Here is a 26,226-nt window from a genome sequence, read left to right on the forward strand (position 1 = left end):
AGGGAGAGAAAGAATCCCAGGCAGGCTCTGCTCTATCAGTGCAGAGTCCATGAACTGTGAGATCATGACCTGAGCTGAAATCAAGAGTCGGATGCTCACCTGAGCCACCCAGGTGGCCATGTTTTGAATTTTTAAAAATTTTAATTCCAGGATAGTTAAATACAGTGTTTTTATATTTTCTAAATTTTGGATTCCATCTCAGTAAACTACTTTCTTTGTTCATCCATATAAAGCAACTCCTCATCCATTCCATTCAAGTTTTATCATGAGCTTGTAGCAATTCAATCATATCTTCTAGCCCCACCTCCAGTTCTCTTGTCATTCCCACCACATCTGCAGTTACTTTCTCCAAGGAAGTCTTGAACCCTTCAAAGTCATGGTGAATCCTTTCCAGAAGGTTTCTATTTACTTTGCCCAGATCCACCAGAAAAATCACTGTGGCAGCTCTGTCTGGTTTTACAGGATGGTATTTCTTAAAAATAATGCTTGAATATCAAAATTATTCCTTGATCCATAGGCTACAGAATGGATGTTGTGTTAGCAGGCATGAGACATTAGCTCATTGTACATCTCCATCAGAGCTCACGGGTGCTTTGTCACTAAGCAGTGATATTTTAAAAGAAAGCACTATGTATCAACAGTGGGCTTAAAATATTCAGTAAGCCATATTATAAACAGATGTGCTGTCATCCAGACTTTGCTGTTCTATTTATAACACGGGCAGGGTAGAATTCCTAAGGGCCCTGGGCTTTTCAGAATGATACGTGACCCTTGGCCCTACCAAGCTTGACTTTTCCAGCTATGAAAGTGCTAGATGGCCATCTTGCAGTCGAAGGCTGCTCGGTCTGCATTTGGAAAATCCGTGGTTCAGTGTCACCACCTTCACGAACGATCTCCGATCTCCGCTAGGGCTACCGGAGCACTTGCTGCAGCTTCTGCGTCAGCACCTGCTGCCCCACCTGGTCCTTTGCGGTTAGGAGACGGCTTCTTTCCTTCAGTGTCACGAGCCAACCTCTGCTAACTTCAAACTTGTGTTCAGCAGCTTCCTCACCTCCCCTGGCCTTCATAGAAGGGAGAGAGTTAGGGCCTTGCTCTGGATTAGGCTTTGTCTTAAGGGAATGTTGTGACTGCTTTGAGCTTCTGTCCAGAGTACTAAAACTTTCTCTGTATCCGTAGTAAGGCTGTCCTGTGTTCTTATCATTTGTGTGTTCGCTGGAATAGCATTTTTTTTTAAATAATTTATCCTAATTAAAAATATAATGTTTATTTATTTTTGAGACCGAGAGAGAGCATGAACGGGGGAGGGTCAGAGAGAGAGGGAGACAGAGAATCTGAAATAGGCTCCAGGCTCTGAGCTGTCAGCACAGAGCCCAACGCTGGGCTTGAACTTATGGACCGTGAGATCATGAGCTGAGCCGAGGTTGGACGCTTAACCAACTGAGCCACCCAGGCGCCCTATCCTAATTAAAAAATATATATATATTTATTTATTTTTGAGAGAGAGAGAGAGAGATAATGTGAGTGGGGGAGGGGCAGAGAGAGAGGGAGACACAGACTCTGAAGGAGGCTTCAGGCTCTGAGCTGTCAGCATAGAGCTGGATGCGGGGCTCGAGCTCACGAACCTCGAGATCGTGACCTGAACCGAAGTAGGATGCTTAACCGACTGAGCCACCCAGGTACCCCTGGAGTAGCACTTTTATAAATGCTTGTTTATTTTATTTTGAGAGAGAGAGAAAGAGCAAGCATGTGGAGGAGAGGCAGAGAGAAGGAGAGAGAATCCCAAGCAGGTTCTGCACTGTCAGCACAGAGCCCGACTCGGGGCTCGATCTTATGAACCATGAGATCATGACCTGAGCTAAAATCAAGAGTAAGATGCTTAACCAACTGAGCCACCCAGGGGCCCCTGCATGTTTTGTTTTGTTTTGTTTTGTTTTGTTTAATTCCAGTACCATAATATTTTGATTACTATTGTTTTCTGGTATAGTTTGAAATTACAAATGTGATTCCTCTAACTTTGATCTTTGTGATCAAGATTTCTCTATTTGACGTCATTTGTGGTTCGAATTTTAGGATTTTGGTTCTGTTTCTGGTAAAAAATGCCACTGGAATTTTGGTAGAGTGTAGTGAATTTTAGGTTGCTTTATGTAGTAGAAATATTTTAATAGTGATTCTTTCAGTCCACAAACATGGGATATCTTTCCATTTATTTGTGTCTTCAATTTCTCTCATTAATGTCTTACAGTTTTCATTGTACATATCTTTCATCTGCTTGGCTAAATGTATTCCTAAGTATTTTATTTCTTAAATGCTATTGTAAATGGAATTGGTTTCTTAATTTCTTTTGAGATATTTCATTGTTAGTAATGGGCATATCTGATTTTTGTATGTAGATTTCTTATCCTGTAAATTTACTGAGTTTATTTATTCATTTTGACAGTTTTTTGGTGGATTTTTTGTGGTTTGCTTTATACAAGATCTATGTCATCTACAAACAGTTTTACTTCTTTTCTGATTTGGATGCCTTTCTTTTTCATCTCTGATTGTTCCAGGTAGGACTTCAGTACAATTTTGAATAGCAGTTATGAGAGTGGACATCCTTGTCTCATTCCTGACCATAGAGTAAAAGTTTTTACCTTTTCACTGTAGAATGTGCTTTTAGCTGTGGGCTTATATGTGGCTTTGTGTATTGTGGTGTATGTCTTCTTTACCTAATTTTGGGGAGTTTTATCATAAAAGGATTCTGAATTTTGTGAAATGCTTTTTTTTTTTTTTCTTTTAATATCTGTTCATGTGATCATATGAGTTTTGGCCTTCACTCTTTTATAAGATAGAACACATTTACCAATTTACTTATGAGGAACCACCCTTGTATCCCAGGGATAAATATCACTTGGTCACAGTTTATGATTCTTTTCATATACTGTTGAATTTGGTTTGCTAGGATTTTGTTGAGCTTTTTTACATCTATGTTCATTAGAGATGTTGGCCTGTAATTTTGTTTTCTTGTAAGGTGCTTTGGTGTCCTAATTCTAGTCTTCTAAAATTTGAATTTGAAAATGATCCCTTCCTCTTCAAATTTTTGGAAGAACTTGAGAGTTTAATCCTTCACTCAGGTACCACCTCATGCCAGTCAGAGTGGCTACAATGAACAAATCAGGAGACTATAGATGGTGACGAGGATGTGGAGAAACGGGAACCCTCTTGCACTGTTGGTGGGAATGCAAACTGGTACAGCCACTCTGGAAAACAGTGTGGAGGTTCCTCAAAAAATTAAAAATAGACCTACCCAATGACCCAGCAATAGCACTGCTAGGAATTGACCCAAGGGATACAGGAGTGCTGATGCATAGGGGCACTTGTACCCCAATGTTTACAGCAGCACTTTCAACAATAGCCAAATTATGGAAAAAGCCTAAATGTCCATCAACTGATGAATGGATAAAGAAATTGTGGTCTATATACACAATGGAACTACATGGCAATGAGAAAGAATGAAATATGGCCTTTTGTAGCAACGTGAATGGAACTGGAGTGTTATGCTAAGTGAAATAAGTCATACAGAGAAAGACAGATGCCTTATGTTTTCACTCTTATGTGGATCCTGAGAAACTTAACAGAAGACCATGTGGGAGGGGAAGGAAAATAAAAAAGGTTAGAGAGGGAGGGAGCCAAAACATAAGAGACTCTTAAATAAAAACTGAGAACTAACTGAGGGTTGATGGGGGGGTGGGAGGGAGGGGAGGGTGGGTGATGGGTATTGAGGAGGGTACCTGTTGGGATGAGCACTGGGTGTTGTATGGAAACCAATTTGACAATAAATTTCATATTAAAAAAAAAGATGTTGATAGAAATCTTGTGGTCATGACCTTTTCTTTGTTGGGAGATATTTGATTTCTGAATCAATTTCCTTGTCATTTGGATTTTCTGTCTTACAATTCAGTGTTGGTAGGTTGTATGTTTGTAGGACTTTATTCTATGTTATCTAATATGTTGGTGTATATAGTTCATAGTAGTACTTTATGATCCTTTGTGTTTCTGTGCTCTCGCTTGCAATTTCTCCTCTTATATTTCTGCATTAATTTATTTGAGTCTTGCCTTTGTTCTAAGTCCAGCTAAAGGTTTTTCAAGTTTCTGCTCAGAAAACCAGCTTTTAGTATTGTTTATCTTTTTATTTTTCTAGTTTCTATTTTATTTTTGGTCTGATCTTTGTGTTTTCCTTTGTTTCTCTAACTTTGGTCTTAGTTTGTTATTTTTCTAGTTTCTTAAGGTGTAAAGTTAGGTTGTTTCTTGGAGATCTTTTCTTTTCTTTTCTTTTCTTTTTTTAAGAGCCAGCATTTATTGCTCTAAACTTTTTTCTTAGAACTGACTTTTCACATTCTATATAGATATTTTTATGTATGTATGTATGTATGTATTTATTAATGTTTGTTTATTTTTAAGAGAGAGAGTGTGAGTGGGGCAGTAGCAGAGGGGGACAGAGCACCTGAAGCAGGCTCTATGCTGACAGCAGAGAGCCCAATGTGGGGCTTGAACTCACAAGCTGCGAGATCATGACCCGAGATCATGACCTGCGCCGAAGGAAGACACTTCAACTGAGCCACCCAGGTGCCCTCCATATAGATACTTTTAAATGTTTATTTATTTATTTATTTTTGGGACAGAGAGAGACAGAGCATGAACGGGGGAGGGGCAGAGAGAGAGGGAGACACAGAATCGGAAACAGGCTCCAGGCTCCGAGCCATCAGCCCAGAGCCTGACGCGGGGCTCGAACTCATGGACCGCAAGATCGTGACCTGGCTGAAGTCGGACGCTTAACCGACTGCGCCACCCAGGCGCCCCAATGTTTATTTTTATCTTAGCGTGAGCGGGGGTAGGGGCAGAGACAGAGGGGGACAGACGTTCAGAAGCAGGCTCTGTGCTAACAGCATCAGGCCCAATGCGGAGTTTGAACTCATGAACTGTGAGATCGTGACCTGAACCGAAGTCGGACACGCAACTGACTGAGCCACCCAGGCACCCCTCACGTTCCATAGATTTTGTTTCCACTTTTGTTTTTCTCAAGGTACTTTTTAATTTTGCTTTTGATTTATCCTTTGGCCAATTGATTGGATAGGCATGTGTTGTTTAATGTCCACATATTTGAATTGTTAAGTTTCCTCATGTTACTGATTTCTAGTTTCATCCATTGTTAGGAAAAGGTACTTGACAGAATTTCAGTCTTCTGAAATTTGTTAAGACTTGTTTGACATGTGATTTATCTTAGAGAATATTCTGTGTCACTTGAGAGTGTGTATGCTGCTATAGTGAAATGGAATGTTCTATATATGTCTTTTCCATCCATTTGGACGAGAATGTTCAATTCAGATATATCCTTATTAGTATTTTTTGTCTGGATATCTGCCTATTGTTGAAAGGGGGATATTGATAATTAAAATCTGATTGCTGTCTTTTCTGTCTTCAGATCTAGTCGAATTTGCTTAATACTTAATTTAGATGCTTTGATGTGTGATGCATATATACATAAAATTCGTGCATTCTCTTTAGGATTTCATTCCTTTATCATTATGTAATGACCTTCTTTGTCTCTTGACAGTTGTTAACTTAAAGTCTGTTGTATCTCCTATAAGTATAGCTACCCCTATTCTGTTTTGGTTTCTATTTGTGTGGACTATCTTTCTCAATTCCTTCACTTTCAGCTTCTGTGTGTCCTTAAGGCTGAAGTTACTCTAGTGTTGGCAGCATATAGTTGGGTCATGTTTTGTTTTGAGTTCAGCCACTCTGTCTTTTGATTGAGAATTCTATCAGGACCTACTGTTGCCATGTTAATTATCGTCTCAGAGTCTTGTAGTATCTTTCTTCTTCATCTTTTGCTGTCTTCCTTGGTGATCTGATGATTTCCCGTGGTCTTATGCTTCCATTCCTTTCTCTTTTGTGTCTCCTATAGGTTTTTGCTTTGTGGTTACCATGAGGCTTACATAAATAATCTCAGGGCAGCTGGGTGGCTCAAGTCTGAGCGTCTGACTCTTGATTCACGTTGTGATCTCATGGTTTGTGGGTTTGTGCCCCACATTGAGATCCACACTGACAGCACAGAACCTGATTGGGATTCTCTTTCTGTCCCTCCCCCCACTCACATGTGTGCGCGCGCTCTCTCTCTCTCTCTCTCTCTCTCTCAATAAATAAACTTAAAGAAAAAAAGAATGCCTCATCAAGAATGATGAGATAAAGTGAGGTGAATGATATAGGCATTGTGACATAGCATTAGGCTACTAGAGACCCTCTGAACTGTTATAATGAAGGAGGATCATTTACTTTTGCAACTTTTTTTTTAAGTTTATTTATTTTGAGAGAGAGAGAGAGCATAAATGGGGAGGGGCAGATAGAGGGAGAGACAGAATCCCAAGCAGGCTCCGTACTGTCAGCACAGAATCCAATGCAGGGCTTAAACTCACAAACTGTGAGATCATGACCTGAGCCGAGATGAAGAGACGCTTAACTGACTGCACTACCTAGGTGCCCCCATTTGCTTTTGGACCATGGTTGACCATGGGTAAGTGAGACCATGGAAAGTGAAATGGATGAGGGACTCCTGTATTTTGACTATGACTATATAATTGCATTTGCCAGTGTATTCTCTATTTTCATGTTACTAATTAGCATACTTTCATTTCAGCTTGAAGAACTGTTGTAGCATCTTCTGTAGGGTACATCAAGTGGTGATGAACTCCCTTAGCTTCTGTTTGTCTGGGAAAGCAGTTCTTCTTTATTTCTGAATGACAACTTTGCTAGTAAAGTATTTTTGGTTTGCAGTTTCTTTGTTTCAGCATTTATAGAACACACCATGCCACTCTCCTAGTATTCAGTGTTACAGCTAAGAACACTACTCATACCCTAATGGAGGTTGGGGGGGTTCCCTTGTGTAAGTTCTCTTCCCACAGCTTTCAAATTCTCTGTCATTATATTTCGATATTATATAGTTGACTTTTTTTTTTTTTTTTTGAGAGCGAGAAGGCACAAGTGAGCAAGGGGCAGAGAGAAAGAGAGAATCCCACGAGGGGCATAGAGAGAGAGAGGGAGAGAGAATTGGGGCTCACCTGGGGTTCATGCTCACCTGAAGCAGGGCTCCAGCTCACCTGATACGGGACTTGAACTCACAAACTGTGAGATCATGACCTGAGCCTTCTTAACCAAAGCCACCCAGCTGCCCCATATATTTGACCTTTGAACAACACAGGGGTTAGGGGTGCTAACCCCCATGCAGCCAAAAATCCATGTATAACTTTTGACTTCTCCCAGAACTTGGTTACTGTTAGCCTACTCTTCACCAAAGCCTTACTAATAACATAAATTAACTCATATTTTGTACATTATACATCTACTGTATTCTTACAATAAAGTAAGCTAGAGAAAAGAATGTGCTAAAATCATAAGGAAGAGTAAATACATTTATAGTATTTTACTGTATTTACTGGAAAAAGTCTGCTTATAAATTAATCCGCACAGTTTGAACCCATGTTGTTCTTAAGGGTCACTGTAATGTGTCGTCTTTTTTTTTTTTTCTTTTTTTTTTTTAAAGATTTTATTTTTAAGTAATCTCTGTATCCAACATGTGTCTTGAACTCATGACCCCAAGATCAAGAGTCTCATGCTTTTCTGACTGAGCCAACCAGGTGCCCCTGTAATGTGTCTTGGTAAAGTCCTCTTTGGTTTGAATCTTTTTGGGGACTTATGAGCATCATATACCTGTATGTTCATGTCTGTCCCCAGATCTGGGAAGTTTTCATCCATTATTTTATAATCTGTGACTGTTTAAATCAGATTTCTGTCCCTTTCTGTCTGTCTGTCTGTCTTCTCCTTCAGGACCACCATAATGCAAATATTGTTTTATGACGTATAATACACACAGACTTTCCTTTTTCATTTTTTTTGTTGTCTCTTTTCTAATTTGAATAATTTCAAAAGTATCTTCAGTTTCAGATTTTTTTTTTCTTTTCAGATTCATTCTTTTGATTGATCAGGTTGGCTGCTGATTCTCTTTTGTGTTTTTTTGTTTGTTTCATTCATTGTGTTCTTCACCATAACTTTTTTTATTATTAAATTTAAATTCCAGTATAGTTAACATACAGTGTTATATTTGTTTCAGGTGTACAATATAGTATGCCATAATTTGGTTCTTTTTTATATTTTTGTATCTGTCTGTTGAAAATCTTTTGTAATTGTTTTCCTTATTTCATTAAATTGTATTTTCTTGTAGCTCAGTGAACTCCCTTAAGACAATTATTTTGAATTCTTTGACAGTTCATAGATCTGCATTTTGTTAGGGTGATGGATAAATTACTGTGTTCCTTTGGGGGTGTTCTGTTTCCTTGATTTTTTTGTGTTTCTTGTAGCCTTGCATTGATGTCTGTACATTTCATGGAGTAGTCACTTCTAGACTTTACAGAAAGGTTTTAGTGGGGAAGATCTTTACCTGTGTGTGGCAGTTCCCACTACAAGATGGCCAAGAGGCTTAGTGTCTGCAGCTCTGTCATCTGAGATCAATGTTAGCAAAGACTGCAGGAGTCCTCAATAGCTAAGGCTCTGTGTGTCCACAGTAGTAGAGAAACACTTTCTCCCACAGGAAGTATTTTGGCCATGGGGTTCCCATCGTGATGCCCAGTCCAGCTCTTGGGTGTCTTCGTGGTGGTGGTAGCATTGGTGTCTGATGTGCAGGCACCTGCGGAGCAGGTACAGGTCTGGTTTCTAGGGTGTGAACTGACACAGAGCATTAGCAGTTCTAGGGTCCCAGATGCCAAATAGTCTGCAGCAGTGTTGAGTGTGCTATGTGAGATGCGGTTGGACACTGAGCATTGATGGAACCTGTGACAGGAGCATCGTACATTTAGACAGTGTCTCTGGGTTTTGAGGAGCTGGCTAGCCCACAGTGGCCATGGCTTTGGTACTTGAGGCTTGGGCACTCAGGTGACAGCCATGGAGTCAGGTTATGGAATATGGGCAACCACGGAGCAGTTGCATCTCTTGGGTCCAGGGTGTGTGTGGGTTTGATGTGAGTGCCAGCTCTGCTCCCCGGGGTGGAGCAGTAGCTCCTTTTTTGGCAGAGGGGGCAGCTCAGTTATTATTCCCTGGCAGGTCCCCATGGTCGGTCATGTTAGTGCAGAAGCTGCCAGGGTCTTCTGCACAGCAGACATCTGGGGTCCATGTCTACAAACACCTGGACACTTCTGCTGTGTAACCTGTGATAGTCCACAGCTGTAGTGGGACTTGTTGAGGTTCGCAGCAGTGGCTGCTGGGGTCCCCTGTAGAGTAGGCCACTGCAGAATGCAGTGGCATCACCCCTTTGGCTGACACATATAGTGCCCACCCTTATTTTCTGTCTCTCCAGGTGTCTTCACTAAGCCAGTGTCCCCATCGATCCTTTTAGTGTGCTCCCTTGTGTTGCTGTTGTGTCTTAATTGGACTCTTTTTTAATATTTTTTTAATGTGTTAGAGAAAGCAAGAAGGGGAAGGGCAGAGAGAGAGGTAGAGAGAGAATCCCCTGCAGGCTCCACGCTGTCAGTGCAGAGCCCAACGTGGGGCTCAGTCCCATGAACTGTGAGATCATGACCTGAGCTGAAATCAGGAGTCGGATGCTTAACCAACTGAGCCACCCAGGTGCCCCTCTTGTTAAAAATGTTTTAAAAATTTCATTTAAGTCCAAGGTTGTTAACATGTAGTGTAATAATGGTTTCAAGGGTAGAATTTAGTGATTTATCACTTACATATAACACTCAGTGCTCATCCCAACAAGCATCCTCCTTAATGCCCATCACCCATTTAGTCCACCCTTCGCCCACCTCTCCTCCAGCAACCCTCAGTTTGTTCTTTGTATTTAAGAGTCTCTTATGGTTGTCTCCCTCTCTGTTTTTATCTTATTTATTTTTCCTTCCCTTCCCCTATGTTCATCTGTTTTGTTTCTTAAATTCCACATATGAATGAAATCACAGAATATTTGTCTTTCTCTGACTTATTTCACTTAGCATAATATACTCTAGTTCCAACCACATTATTGCAAATGGCAAGATTGCATTCCTTTTGATCACTGAGTAATATTCCTCTGTGTGTGTGTGTGTACACACGTATGTACATACGTACACATGCCACATCATCTTTCATTAGTCGAAGGACATTGGGTTCTTTCCATCATTTGGATATTGTTGATAGCCAGCCGCCCCTCTTAATTGGACTCCTAAGCCTGCTAAGGTCAAAGGCTGGTTTCCTCTGCTGTCATGCTGACATCATCTACCTTGCTCTTTTTTCTAGGCCTCTTGTGTGGACAGCCCTGGGACAGGGCTGGCTATTCATTTGTCCTGTTTTTCCCTTAGGACTTGTATCATCCATGTCCCATGTAGTTGCTCAGGGCTTACAGAGAAGATGGACTTACAGGGCTTACAGGATGGACATGACTCCAGATGTGGCAAGGTGGACTCAGCGGGAGAAGGGATGGGCTGGTCCTGGTGAATGGCTGGAGAGAATGTGCCATCAGGGATGTGCTCAGATTACACCAGAAACCTGTCTTTATTCACCCCCACTTTTCATGTCATTTCCACTGGCCGCACTTCATTACTACCTCTTTCTTCTCTGGTTTGACACTTTGCCAATTTCTTGGTTCTCATCGTTTCTACTATGACTTTAGTGCAGTGATGATCATCACCTCTCTGACTCATCTCACCCACTTCTCTCAGTGTTCTTTCTGTGTGCTCTAGCATTAGCCATGAGATATTCACGTGTCCTTACAATGACATGGAACAGCAGCTAATCTGTTGCAGCTGGATTTTAGTGGGCTTGGATGCATGCTTCTACTCAGCATCTCATCAGCAGTGGCAAAGGTCCTGCCAAAAACCGTTGGCACAGAAACTAGTTGTAGTCCTCATCTCTCTTCCTTGTCTCATATGCTGTCTTTGTTTCCTTCCCTGGTGGGTTATCCACCAGTCTGTGACCTTAGGATCCCAGTAATGCACAACTGAATTCCAACTCCTGTGTCTGGAAAAGCATCCCATAAACTTGTGCCTACACGAGACAGGTGCATATGAGTGACGGGCTTACCCCTCACTGTAGTCACCATGTATTTCATGAGAGTTTCTTTGCGTTCAGGTTGCTGCTGTGGAGCAGAGGATGCGGAGGCGCCCCTTGAACAGAGCGTTTCTGTAGGTGTGTCACAGGCCAGCACGCCCAAGGCAGCTCTGTCTTCCCGGAAGACCCACCCTTGTGACATGTGCGGTCCGGTCTTGAGAGATGTTTTCCGCCTGGGTGAGCACCAGGGAAAGCCAAGCAGCCAGAAACTGTTGAGGTGTGGGGCATGCGCAAAACGATTTTATTTCGGCGTAAACTTTCAGCAGCAGCCAGAGCAGCACACGGGAGAGAAACCATTCAGAAGCAGTGTGGACAGGACCTCTTTTGTGAAGAGCTGTGGATTCCATGATTCAGGAAAGCCCTTTACCTGTGGAGAGATTGAGAAAGACTTCCTGCCTGGCTCGGGGCATCTGCAACAAGGGGCCATTCATACTGGAGAAAAGCCAAACACAATCAGCCAGTGCAGGGCAACTATACAGAGCAGAAAAAGTCATTACACCTGGGGAGAATGCAAGAAAGCCTTCGGTCCCAAACACACGCTTTCTCAGGACCAGTGTTTTGTGTGCAGTGAATGTGGGAAAACATTCAGGTACAAATCTTCATTTGTTATCCACCAGAGATTGCATACTGGAAAAAGGCATCACGAGTTTGATGAATGTGGAAAATCCCTTCGGCAAAGCTCAACCCTCAGTCAACATGGAAAGACTCACTCCGGATCCAGGCAATACAAGTGCAGCAAATGTGGGAAATCCTTAAGCCACAAATCCGTTCTCATTCATCCCCAGCGATGGCACGGTGGAGAAAACAGTTATATGTGTGGTGAATGTGCAAAATCTTTTAGTCAGAGCTCAGTGTTGATTCCATGTAGAGTTCAAACTGGAGAAAGGCCTTATAAGTGTGGTGACTGTGCAAAATCTTTTACCTCTATCTCTGCCCTAAGTTATCATCAGAGATCTCACACAGGGGAAAGGCCCTATGAGTGCAGTGAATGTGGGAAGTCTTTTATCTCTAGGTCTGACCTCCGTTATCATCAGAGAGTTCATTCTGGAGAAAGGCCTTATGAATGCAGTGAATGTGGGAAATCCTTTATCACTCGTACTGCTCTCCGTTATCATCACAGGGTTCACACTGGGGAGAGGCCTTATGAGTGCAGTGAATGTGGCAAGTCCTTTACCCGAAGAAATAACCTCATTATACACCTAAGAGTTCACTCAGGTGAAAGACCTTATGAGTGTAGTGAATGTGGGAAATCTTTTACCTTTAGTTCCAGCCTGCGTTATCACCACAGAGTTCACACTGGAGAAAGACCTTATGAGTGTAGTGAATGTGGGAAATCTTTTAACAATAGGTGGACGCTCATTCGACACCGGAGAATTCACACAGGAGAAAAGCCGTATGTGTGCAATAAATGTGGGAAATCTTTTACCTGTAGCTCCACCCTCCAGTATCATCATCGAGGTCACCTTGGAGAGAGGCCTTATGAGTGCAGTGAATGTGGGAGATCTTTTACTACTAGCTCTGCCCTCCGTTATCACCAGAGAGTTCACACTGGAGAAAGGCCTTATGAGTGTAACGAATGTGGGAAATCTTTTATTTCTAGATCTGACCTCCATTATCATCATAGAGTTCATTCTGGAGAAAGGCCTTACGAGTGTAGTGAGTGTGGGAAATCCTTTATCCGAAGAAATAACCTTATTTTACATCAGAGAGTTCACACAGGAGAAAGGCCTTACAAGTGTAGTGAATGTGGGAAATCTTTTAATAATAGGTGGACCCTGATTCAACACCAGAGAGTTCACACAGGAGAAAAACCGTATGTGTGCAATGAATGTGGGAAATCTTTTACCTGTAGCTCCACACTTTGTTACCATCAAAGAGTTCATGAAGGTAAAAGGCCATATGAGTGCAGTGAATGTGGGAAATCTTTTACCTCCAGTTCTACCCTCCGTTACCATCAGAGAGTTCACACGGGAGAGAGGCCTTACAAGTGCAGTGAATGTGGGAAATCTTTTACCTTTAGTGCCAGCCTTCGTTATCATCACAGAGTGCACAGTGGAGAAAGACCTTATGAGTGCAGCGAATGTGGGAAATCCTTTAAGGATAGATCACAATTCAACAAACACCGGAGAACTCACACGGGAGAAAGGCCTTATGAGTGCAGTGAATGTGGGAAGACTTTTAGCCAAAAATCTTCCCTGTCAATACACCAGAGAATTCATAATAGTGAACGGTCTTATGAGTGTAGTGCTTGTGGGAAATCCTTTACATCTATCTCTGGCCTTGGTTATCATCATAGAGTTCATAGAGGAGAAAAGCCTTATCAGTGCAGTGAATGTGGGAAATCTTTTACCAACAGCTCCATACTGATTCGACACCAGAGAGTTCACACAGGAGAAAGACCTTATGTGTGCAGTGAATGTGGGAAGTCTTTTACCAGTAGCGCTACCCTCTCTTACCATCAGAGAGTTCATGCAGGGAAAAGGCCTTACGAATGCAGTGAATGTGGGAAGTCTTTTACTTCCAGTTCCACTCTTCGTTATCATCAGAGAGTTCATGCAGGAGACAGGCCTTATGGGTGTAGTGAATGTGGGAAATCTTTTATCTCTAGCTCCAAGCTACGTTATCATCAGAGAGTTCACACTGGAGAAAGGCCTTATGAGTGCAGCGAATGTGGAAAATCCTTCAGGGATAGTTCCCAATTCAGTCAACACCGGAGAGGTCACACTGGAGAAAGGCCTTATGAGTGCAGTGAATGTGGGAAATTTTTTACACGAAAATCTACACTCTCTCAACATCAGAGAGTTCACACTAGAGAAAGGCCTTAGGTGTGTGGAGAATGTTCAATTTCCTATCCACTGTAATAACTCTGGAGGGAGCTTTGAGGAGTCCTCTATCTGGACTGAATCTCAGACATCTAAACATGCTCAGTGGGAGATCCCTTGTAAGTTTCAGTGACATCCTAAGCTTGTGTAAATATGTTGCACTTTCCATACTGTTCAGGGCTCTTTTCAGATTTAGGTCACAGCTAGATCTTGTGCCCAAAGCCTGTTCTCCTCTACCGCCTGGCAGGTCCCCAAGGTGTGCATTAGTTCACCACCAGTTTGTTCAGGGAGGCTGACCTTTGTTCTCATGAATTGGAGCAAATTAAGAGTAACCTGAGCCCTTAGGGGTCAGCTTCCCCATCTCCTTGACTACCTTCGGCCTGAACCTGAATCATTGATGACCCAGAGAATATGAGTTTGGCTGGCAGCTTACAGAGAATAACTACCTTTTTCAGGGACATGATGGTCTCCTGTGATACTTGTGAGATGTTTTTCCAGTTTCCAAGTCACAAACTTGAGAGTGGTCTGCTGCACATTGCTTTGGCTTAAACAATAATCAAGGCCCTTTTTTTTTTAATGTTTATTTTTTAGAGAGAGCACACACGAGTGGGAGAGGGCCAAGAGAGAGAGAATCTGGAGCAGGTTCCAGGCTCTGAGCTGTCAGCACAGAGCCCTATGTGGGGCTCAAATCCACAAACCATAAAATCATGAGCTGAGCCAAAGTCAGACGCTGAACCAACTGAGCCACCCACGTGCCCCTCAGGGCCTTACTTTTTAAATCCTTTTTAATCTTGAATGTTCTACTTACTCTGTGGGGTAGTTTATAAACAGATTTGGGCTCAACAGCCATCAGAGGGTGAACTTTTTAGGAGTCTCAAATTGTCCATGCCTGAGGAGGGAGAGGATGATGGCAGAAAGTAGCTTGCCAGCCTTGACCAAATCTTTATCACTGCCCCACAACCTCTGAAAAACTGCAGGGCTTTCTGGTTTTCATTTGAGGTCTGGATGCTTTGTGTTTTAGGAGTCTCAGTGATGACCCCAAGCAGGGGACAAGTGTGAGACCCTCAGAGGCTTTTGAAAGCAGCATGAATTTTTCACTTACTCAGAGGAGCTATCACAGGGGATGTCAGTACTGATGAGGTGTTTTCTTCCACAGCTCTGCAAACAGCCATGTGCCCTGATGTCCACAATCCATTGGGCCAGGGTCACTGGTTGTAAGACCACAGGCATCTGGGGAAACCATAATTCATAAAAAACACTGGCTTAATAGGGAGTGGAGGAAACTGCAGCCAACTTCATGGAACGTGCCTCTTCTAAAAATGTGTCCAGGAAAGTTTCTGTGACCATGACTTTGCAGGATCAGTGTGTACACAAATCTCAGGACCTCCGGGCACATTTATCTTATGTAGCTAAAGTAATTGTCAGAGAAAAAAATAAAAATTAAAATCAAAAGGTTTTGTGGATTCTGTGATGTTTGCCTCAAAGCCGTTATCACACAGACAGGAAAAGAAAAAAAAGATAAAAGGAGGATCTATATTCCTGGGATGTGGAGCATTCCTGTTGACTTGTATGGAAATATTCTTCACTGTTCTCCACATTTGCTGCCACTGAGGTGATACCCCCATAGGCGTGGGGAAGATTGGTGGAGTCAGTGTGCCAAACAGGTTGCCAAACCTGTTTTCCAAAAAGAGTGGGACAATCTATCTTGAGCTTTATTCAAGATACAGCCTACATGTACTAACCTGCATATATTTAAAGTATAATTTTATAAGTTTTGACATAGTTCTGAACCTCTAAAGCCATCATCATAGTCTTGATAATAACCATATCTGTCACAGTATGTTTACTTAGGTCGTTTTATAATCCTTGCATCTCCCACCTCTGTAGGTAACCATTTGTTTCTCCTACAATAGACAGATTGAGTTTATGTTTGGAATTTATGTGTCACAATTACTTTGAGACTCCTCAATGATGCTATGTGAGTAGTGGGTTTTATTCGTTTTTGCCGAGTAATATTTTTGGATATACCAGTTTATCCATTTATCAGTGTACGAGGATTTTCTTTTTTTCTAGATTTTGACTACTGAAGATAAGGCTAGTATAAACATTAGTGCTCTCTATGTGAATGTATGTTTCCTTGATCTTCTGTCAGTAACTTAGAGTGTAATGTCTGGGTCACAGGGTAGGTAAATGTTTTACTTTTGATTCTACATTGTGCATCTTCCCAGCAGTGTCTCAGAGTTCCATTTCCTCTGTTTGGACAATCATTTTAATTTTAGTCCTTTTAATAAGTTTTTAGTGTTCTCTCACTTTCTGCTTAAATTGCATTTCTGTAAGGATTCACAATGGGCATTTTTTCCAACGTTCATTTGCTATCTACATCTTTGGTAACATGTCTGCACATATCTTTTTCCTATTCTTTGAGCTTTGACTATTTCCTTTAAGAAACAGGACAGTGAAACAAGTGTGTGTGTGCACAATTCACAATGGGATGGACACTTATGCTGTACCCTTTTAAATTTTTTCTGCATTAACATATTCTCCATCACATTCTTAAGTCCAGTCATTGAGGAATACAATAAAGCCTTTCTTTGTAGTGGTTTACCCATTTTCCTGCTTTATCACCATCGGTGACCATTGGTTGGTTGGCTGGAGCAGGTGGGCGATAACATTACATCAGGATGGGCTGGGTTAGACTTTACTTTGAGTCCCAAAACCTGGCGGGGTGGAGGGTGGAGTGGTGGTGATGTAGAGGTCATTGATCACACTCCCCAGGTCCTGGTCCAAGCTGCCTATGTTTAATTCTTGGATTCCTGGCCATAATAAAGACCCACAGGCAAATGTGCCCATTGGGGGCCTCAGTTTTCTTTTATGTATAATGGGGATTAGGAGCTGCCCCACCCCTGGTCCTTTGGAAGATGTGAAGAGCTGTGTCCATTCCTGTATAGCTCCATCTGTAGGGGGCATCCTAGAGCCAGGCACCTGTAGCTGTCCCAGTTACCACCAGATGCCTATGCTCCCACGTGTGTGCTGGAAAGAAATGGGGTGTCTCAGAAGCCCAGAAGCCCCTGATCCAAATCAGTCCCCAAAACCCACCTGTAGGGAGGAGGGTCTGCACAATACCAAGGTCTTGGTGTGGATTCCCCAGCTAGGAATATCTGAGCAACTAGCTAGGGCCCCTTGAGCCTGTTTGCTGACTATGACATAGAAGCGATGATGGGGTTTACTTGAGCTCCTGGGAGCATCAATAAACGTAACAAAACCCTGAGCACTTAATCATGCTGGAATCCCATAGGACTTTGAGCTTGTATATGATGTTTTATATCAAGTTTTTAATATGAATATTTCCATAACTTTCCTTTTCACAGTTCTCTCACTGTGCTTAACTCTGATTTATTGGCATTTATATTGCATTAGTAATACCCTAGTTTTGTTTGTTCTATAGAGTGCCCCATAAATCAATGTTTACTGTAGAACTTTGACTAATCCATCTATATATGACCTAGTTTATTTTCTCTTCTGAATCACTTTATAACTGAAGCCAAGAGCATGCTTGTCAATTGGTGGATTATCACAGAAATATTTTGATTCATTTTCATATATACTGGGAGAGCTCTTCTTCTGGACCTCTACTTGCCCTAACTGCTGAATTAATTCTCCTCACACCCTCTTAAAACAAATTCATGATGCTTAAATGCAAAATGATGAGTACTATTATAAAGGTGTGTTATTCCACACCAGAGATTCTTTTCATAGTTACCTTCTGGGTTCGTTAAGGATCACTTTTTTTCTTTCCTAAAAATTCAATGCAGGTTTTATTTAAAATTTATATTGTTTAATATGATGTAAACAACAGATGATAGTTGGAAAAACAAAAAGCATTCTTATTTTAATGAATATTCATTTGAGTGCACTGAAAATCTTCCAAATACATTTTTTAAAAATTCAGTGAAATGTGGCTGGTAAAAGTGTAAGTGATAAAGTATTAAGTATTCTATAAGTTTTCTACAATTAGGATGTTTTTGAAACATTTAAAATTTTCAGTCTACTTTAGCTCTGAATGGGTTAAAGGGAAGTTTTTAAATCAAAATGAAATCAAAATGAAATTTTTGTGTAGGTGTGTGTGTGTGTGTGTGTGTGTGTGTGTGTGTGTGTGTATCTCCATATATTGGATAGTTTCCACAAAAAATTGTTTTAAATTTTTGCCTAATATTTTATGGCTTGTGTGAATACTGAAAATATCAGTTCTGTTTTACATTCTGTGTTATTTTTGTGATTAATTTTTTAGTTGTATTTTTGTATTTTGCATATATTTTTATTTTTAAAAAGTGAAAAGCATATTTTGTGGCTTTAAATTGAGATCTTGTTTTGTAACGACTTGGACATTTAAAACAATTTTTTAAATGTTTATTTACTTTAGAGAGAGAGACAGAGTGTGAGCAGGGGAGGGGCCGAGACAGAGGGAGATACAGAATCCAAAGCAGGCTCCAGCCTCTGAGCTGTCAGCACAGGGCCTGACGTGGGACTTGAACTCACCAATGGTGAGACCATGAACTGAGCTTAAGTCAGACACTTAACCGACTGGCCACCCAGGCATCCCCTGACTTGAACATTTCAAGTGCAGTTTTGTTTAAAAATTTTTTAAATAATCTTAGGCTTTTTGTTTTCATGTTAGGATTGGCGCAGTTAATTTTCTATTTGAACTGAGATATAAACTGATACTTTTTCCTTCTCATTTGCAAAATCCATCTTAATATTTATTTCATTATTTTCTCTACAAATTGATAATCAAATTTAATACGTGTATGTCTCTAAACGTTTACCAGTATGTAGATGTCAGAGGTGTTCCCAGGCTGTATACTGTGTACCACTAACCCATTCTGGTTTTCCTTCTAGAATAAGTTTCTAGATATAAATGTAAGGTTTCTCAATAAAGTTACATTTACTATTTATGTATTTTGAGAGAGAGAGAAAGCAGGGGAAGGGCACCCCAAGCAGGTTCTGTGCTGTCAGCCCGAAGCCTGACATAGGGCTTGAAGCTACCAACCATGAGGTGAGATCATGACCTGAGCTGAAATCAAGAGTCAGACGCTTAGCCAACTGAGCCACCCAGGTATCCCCATTTACTACCCATTAAAATACATTAAAAAAATTTTTTTTTAATTGAGGTATAGTTGACATGTAATATATTAGAGGTACAACATAGTGATTTGACACATACATCATGAAACGCTCACCATAAGTGTAGTTATCATCTGTCACCATTCGAAGTCATTACAATATTATTGACTGTATTCCCCATGCTGTATTTTCATGTCTCTGACTTCCTTATTTTACAATGAGAAGTTTGTACTAATCAATCCCCCTCAACTATTTTGCAAATCCCTCTTCTCCTTCCTCCCTGGCAACCACTAGTTTTCCACGATTCAGTTTCTCTCCTTTGTTGTATTGTTTTTTAGATCCCACACATAAGTGAAATCATATGGTAGTTGTCCTTCTTTGACTTATTTCACTTGGCATAATGCCCTCTACATCCATACACACTGTCGTGAATGGCAAGATTCCATTTTTTTTTTATGGCTGAGTAATAATCCATTGTGTATATATACCACATCTTTATCCATTCATCTATCAATGGACACTTTAGTTACTTCCATATCTTGTCTGTTGTAAATGATGCTGCAGTAAATGCAGGGATGCACAGATCTTTTTGAATTAGTGCTTTTGTTTTCTTCAGGTAAATATCCAGAAGTGGAACTATTGGATTGTATCGTTCTATTTTCAGTTTTTCAAGGAACCTCCATATTGCTTTCCAGAGTAGCTTCACCGACTTACATTCCCATTAACTGCAGGAGCGTTCCCTTTTCTCCATATCTTCACCAACACTTGCTTCTTGTCTTTTTGATACTAGCCATTCTGACTGGTGTGAGGTGATGTCTCATTGTGGTTTTGATTTGCATTTCCCCGATGATGAGTGATATTGAACATCTTTTCATGTGTCTGTTTGTCATCTGTATGTCTACTTTTTAAATTTTTTAATGTTTATTTATTTTTGAGAGAGAGAGTGTGAGCAAGGGAGGGAAGGCAGAAAGAGAGGAGACACAGAATCCAAAACAGGCTCTAGGCTCTGCACTGTCAGCACAGAGCCCAACGCGAGGCTCGAATACACGAACTGTGAGATCATGACCCGAGCCGTAGTCAGATGCCTAACCAACTGAGCCATCCAGGTGCCCCATGCCATCTGTATGTCTTCTTGGAAAACTTTCCATTCAGGTCTTCTGGAAATTTTTAATTGATTTGGAGCTTTTTGGTGTTGAGCTATGTGAGTTCTTTACAAATTTTGGATATTAACTCCTTATTGGATATATCATTAGCAAATGTCTTTTCTGATTCAGTAGCTTGACTTTGCATTTTTGTTGATGGTTTCCTTTGCTATGCAAAAGGTTTTTAGTTTTAGTCCTATTTATTTTTGCTTTTGTTTTCCTCATCTACAGAGACATATTCAGAAAAGTATTGCTGAGGTCAATGTACACGAGATTACTGCCTGTTTTCCTTTAGTAGTTTCATGATTTCAGGTCTTCTGTTTAGGTCTTTTTTTTTTTTTTTCAATATATGAAGTTTATTGTCAAATTGGTTTCCATACAACACCCAGTGTTCATCCCAAAAGGTGCCCTCCTCAGTACCCATCACCCACCCTTTCCTCCCTCCCACCCCCCATCAACCCTCAGTTTGTTCTCAGTTTTTTTTTTAAATTTTTTTTTCAACGTTTTTTATTTATTTTTGGGACAGAGAGAGACCAGAGCATGAACGGGGGAGGGGCAGAGAGAGAGGGAGACACAGAACCGGAAACAGGCTCCAGGCTCTGAGCCATCAGCCCAGAGCCTGACGCGGGGCTCGAACTCACGGACCGCGAGATGGTGACCTGGCTGAAGTCGGACGCTTAACCGACTGCGCCACCCAGGCGCCCCTGTTCTCAGTTTTTAACAGTCTCTTATGCTTTGGCTGTCTCCCACTCTAACCTCTTTTTTTTTTTTTTTCCTTCCCCTCCCCCATGGGATTCTGTTAAGTTTCTCAGGATCCACATAAGAGTGAAACCATATGGTATCTGTCTTTCTCTGTATGGCTTATTTCACTTAGCATCACACTCTCCAGTTCCATCCACGTTGCTACAAAAGGCCATATTTCATTCTTTCTCATTGCCACATAGTATTCCATTGTGTATATAAACCACAATTTCTTTATCCATTCATCAGTTGATGGACATTTAGGCTCTTTCCATAATTTGGCTATTGTTGAGAGTGCTGCTATAAACATTGGGGTACAAGTGCCCCTATGCATCAGTACTTCTGTATCCCTTGGGTAAATTCCTAGCAGTGCTATTGCTGGGTCATAGGGTAGGTCTATTTTTAATTTTCTGAGGAACCTCCACATTGCTTTCCAGAGCGGCTGCACCAATTTGCATTCCCACCAACAGTGCAAGAGGGTTCCCATTTCTCCACATCCTCTCCAGCATCTATAGTCTCCTGATTTGTTCTCTGTTTAGGTCTTTAATCCATTTTGAGTTTATGTTTCTGTATGGTGAAAGAACGTGGTTCAGGTTCATTCTTTTGCATGTAGGTGTCCATTTTCAATACCATTGATTGAAGAGACTGTCTTTTCCCCCATACTACGTTCTTGCCTCCTTTGTCATAGATTAATCAGATAAGTGTGGGTTTATTTCTGGGCTCCCAATTTTACTTAATAATCTCAGGAATATTAGCATTTTTGTTTGAATTGTCTTTTAGTAATTTTATTTATAATATCTAATCTTCCTATATCAAAAATGGCTTATATCTATTTTTATTTAGGTCTGCTTTTCACAATTCCCATAAGTTTTTAGGTTTCTTTCAATTTTTTTAAAAAAAGCTTTTAGTGTTTATTTTTGGGAGAGAGTGATAGAGCGTGAGGCAGGGAGGGGCAGAGAGAGAGGGAGACACTGAATCCAAAGCAGGCTCCAGGCTCTGAGCTGTCAACACAGAGCCCAATGAGGGGGCTCTAAGTCATGAACCATGAGATGACCTGAGCCGTTGTAGGATGCTCAACCGACTGAGCCACCCAGACGCCCCAATTTCTTTCAATTCTTTTGTCACATTTCTTAGTATTTATTTTTCAATTTTTTATTTATATTTCATTAAGATATTTTCTCTAAATGTTTAGATGGGAGAAAGCTTCCTACAGGATTACCATTGATTTTTTACTTTATTGAATTTCCATGTTAATATTTCATATGATTTTAAAAGGATTCTCGGCTATAGAAATGTCATTTGTTCTAAGTATAATTCATAAATATGCCCTCAGCCTTAGAGCATTAAATATTCCAGACATATCTTACCATCCATCCTCTGATCCATATCTCTTACCACTTCCAGAGTAGACAGACACACAGCTTCTCAGGTAGCCATACCAGTTGTGACTTCTGCACTCCTGCTCTTTGTTCGCACACAAAAGAAAGGCTAGTGGTTTCCTGACCATCCCCAGCTCAGTTTTACCTGAGAACTTACACATCTTGGTACATCTCCCATAGTACGCTCCACACCTGTTTGCACTGGTTGCAAGAAATGGTAATATATATATAAAACCTGACATGGATTTCAGTCCCTGGGCTTTGGGTTTCTCCATGATCTCCAAACTCAAGGACTGGGGAAATGGAATTTAGACTAACAGGGAACCACAACCCTGAGAACATGCCAGTGGGGTCTCTGAGCGGCTTTGGAAGGCTGGACTTGTGTCTTTCTGTTCACGATCTTTCACTGGTCTCAGCGCCCTCAGGACGTAGGTACCACACCTCAGCCCGCCACTACAGCAGTGACTGCGCTGCACACCCTCTGTTCCCCAAGGGCAGAGGGTGGGTCCTACACCCCCGATTCCTCACGCGACGGCCCCCCTGTAACCCGCTCCCGCACTCCGTCACGCCGGCGCTCATACACGGAGCCCCCGCCCAAGAGCGCCTCCCCGGCCCGGACACCGGAACCTGGGCCGCAAGGACGCGAGCAGGCGCCCCGCGCTCGGGCCTGGAGGGTCTGGGGGGAGGGGGAGGGCCCGGGGGCCACGCGTTTACCTCAGCCGGGTCCCTGCGCGCGGCTGCCTCCATCGGACTCTGTGAGCGGAGCAGACACCCGGGCCGGCAGTCCCTGTCCCGGCCCCGGAGTGGGCAGCCCGGGCGGCGTCGCCGAGTTGCGAACCCGCCTCTCTGCCACGCGCCCATTTCTCTTCCATCACCTTGGTCCCATCCTGGCGCAGGAGAATCGGAACACACCCTAGAGCAGCAAAGCAGCCACCACTGGGAGGAGACCGGAAGTCCCGACATAAGCGATGAATTTCAGCGGAAATGCTTCCGTTGGCTCAACTCCGCGCGCGGTCTTCTGGGTAATGTAGTTGGGGGCCCGTGGAGACCGCTGCAGAGATTTTCTCCATGCTGACCAATCAGAGAATGCAATGCGGCTCCCTAAGGGATCCCGGAAACCTAGAGAGAAGAAGAGTTGCTTCTTGTTAACTGCGGTGAGGGCATAATTTTGAGAGACTACAACATATCAGGGAGATTATTATACGCAGGATAATACCCATTGTTTGGAGTGCACTTTGGAGCCACTGTCCCTAACACCAAGCCAACCAAAATAAGTCAGAGGAAGTCCTTGTGGAAGGAATCACCTTTTAAGCCACCAAGTGGCTTGTTCTTTGAAGTTAACTAATTGAGTTCAACTTCTGCAGGTGTTAACCCAGTTATAGTAGGTGGTGTTAGCCACAGCACAGACAACTCCTTGCTCAGGTAGAAGATAATCAAGAGCTCTTCTATTAAAAAAAAAAAGTTAATGTTTATTTTTGAGAAAGAGTGAGGGAGGGGACAGAGAGAGAGAGGAGGGGGAGACACAGAATCCGAAGCAGGCTCCAGGCTCTGTGTCAGCACAGAGCCTGATGTGGGGCTCAAACTCATGAGCTGCAAGATCATGACCTGAGCCGAAGTTGGACATTTAACTGACTGAGCCCTCCAGGCGCCCAGAGCTCTTTTATTATTAAGAACAACTTTGGTTAGAGAGTCTAAAGATCTTTTTCAGAAGCTATTGTCTTAGCACAAATTCTATGATGTCTACCAGAGGTAAGGGCTTTCTGATCACATTTGCCTTTACATTTACTCCTACCCAGGGAAGTATGGCCCTGCCAAATGAAGCAAATCCTGAGTCATGAATACCTCCTTGTAGGTCTGTCTTGACAATGTGAAGCCAAGGAAGTTGATCAAGAAGATGCCTTAGTTTGCTTGTGAAAACAAGCAGTTAGATAGCCTAAGAGGGATTGCCTGCTGTGTGCTAGCTATCTAGGCGTTCATAGGCCCAAGGAGAATGATAACATTCACAGGGAAAGACAAACCCTGTCAGCGCACAAACTGTTCTCTTTGAAGTGTACTGTAGTGGGTGGGAGATGGGCTAGATGGGTGATGGGTATGAAGGACGGCACTTGTTATGATGAGCACTGGGTGTCGTATGTAAGTGATCAGTTAATTCTACTGAAACAATATTTCAGTGTATGTTAACTAGGATTTAGATAAAATTTGGAAAAAAAAAAAGTGGTACTGTTCATGGATTCATTTGTAGGGATTGCTGTGTCTACCCATTCAAGCCAGGAGCCATTTAGGTTTTTGTTTTTGTTTTTTAAGTTTATTTATTTATTTATTTATTTATTTATTTATTTTGAGAGAGAGACAGAGAGAGGGAAAGAATGTGAGCAGGGGAGGGGCAGAGAGAGAGAGAGAGAGAGAGAGAGAGAGAGAGAAAATCCCAAGCAGGCTCCATGCTGCCAGAGCCGAGCCCAATATGGGGTTTGAACCCATGAACTGTGAGATCATGACCTGAGCTGAAATCAAGAGCTGGATGCTTAACCGACTAGCCACCCAGATGCCCCAGGAGCCATTTAGCACATATGGAAAGAAAATCTCCTAGCCTAAAAGAGTGAGTCTTTCTAAATACCTTGCAAGGATGTTTACTGCTGGTGAGATCTTTTAGTGAGTAGGGGCAGATCTGACATAGATAATCAAGGGAAGGTGATGGTACAAACATACTAAGATTTATATGAAGTATTTGTGCCTAATTTGGTACATACAGTTATAATTGAAGGAAGGTAAAAACAAGGCACAGGTTGTTCTTTACACAAAAGTGGAATTTGGTAAGAGACTTCTTAAGGGGCAGTAGGGGTAGAGGGGGGTTGATTGTAGTTTGCATTTACAAATAGAATAGAAGAGTAATTGGTCACAGGGAGAACTAGGAGGTCTCCAGTCTCATGGGAAGACTGGTATCTTTGATGACAAACCCAGCAGCCTGAAAACGTTACCCACCCCCCAACCTTAGCAGTGGCCTGGGAGTTACTAATAAACGTGTTATCTTTCCAGATCAATGCCAGAGTAAAAGAAAAAAAGTGAAGAATAAAAGATTTCATGCTTAAAGTATGAAGTCTTGATCCAGCATCTTGGACAGAAGCAGTCTGCTTCAATGTCAGCTGCTTCTCTTATTTGTTGATTTTATTTGGAGGTCTACAGCGTCTGTATAGGACCAGATGTCAGCTGGTGACTTTAGCTGTGAGATGTGTATCTAAGGCTCAATTACAGCTAGTTTTGAATTAGTGTTGGTGGTCAGGAGCACTTGAAAGGTCCTTTCCAATGGGTCTCTAGAGCTGTTTTTCTCTAGAGAAACATTTGTGATGTTTCCAAATACCCAGTCACCAGGCTCCAGACTATGACTAACAGGATCATTGGAATTAGAAACAGAGAAAGATTCTTTAACCTTTTGGTGATAGGTTTTAGCATAAGACACGAAAAACTTAGAATCACTGGTTATATTAGTATGAGATAACAAGGGATCAGCAGAATGTGGGATCAGCCAATAAACACTGGTTTACTGGTGACTATTTCATATGGAATGAGTCTATGTTTTCCAAGAGGGGTACTGCAAATAGTCAGCAGAGCCAGAGGCAACACCTTAGGCCAAGGGGGTCCAGTACTTTCAGCAAGCTTAGATATTTTAAGTTTTAGGATTCCATTAGTTCTCTCAACATTGCCTGATGGATAGTGATAACTCCAGAAGGTTTGAATGGCACTCATTAAAGCTTATAAGATTTTCCCAGTGAAGTGGATGTCTCAGTCACTGGAAATTATGGAAGGTATACCCCATGTAGGAAACATTTTCTAACAGTTTCCTTGCCACTATGAGGGCATCAGCTTTGTGGCAGAGGAAGGTTTCAACCCATTTGGAAAACATACATATAATAAGGA

General features: G+C 41.8%; 1 protein-coding gene across 5 annotated transcripts in view; it reads left to right on the plus strand.

Moving 5' to 3' along the window:
- LOC132691070 (uncharacterized) overlaps nt 1-16,533 on the plus strand; it is a 233,498-nt gene extending 216,965 nt beyond the window's left edge. For all 5 annotated transcript variants that reach the window (XM_078438566.2, XM_078438564.2, XM_078438567.2 and 2 more), the window contains one exon: nt 11,131-16,533. In XM_078438566.2, coding sequence (XP_078294692.1) covers nt 11,131-13,934 — 2,804 coding nt within the window. In that variant the 3' untranslated portion in view covers nt 13,935-16,533. The remainder of the gene's footprint in view (nt 1-11,130) is intronic.
- Nucleotides 16,534-26,226: the final 9,693 nt, after the last annotated feature.

The sequence above is a fragment of the Panthera onca genome, chromosome E2 (assembly GCF_046562875.1).
Source record: "Panthera onca isolate mPanOnc1 chromosome E2, mPanOnc1 haplotype 2, whole genome shotgun sequence".
Taxonomy (NCBI): domain Eukaryota; kingdom Metazoa; phylum Chordata; class Mammalia; order Carnivora; family Felidae; genus Panthera; species Panthera onca.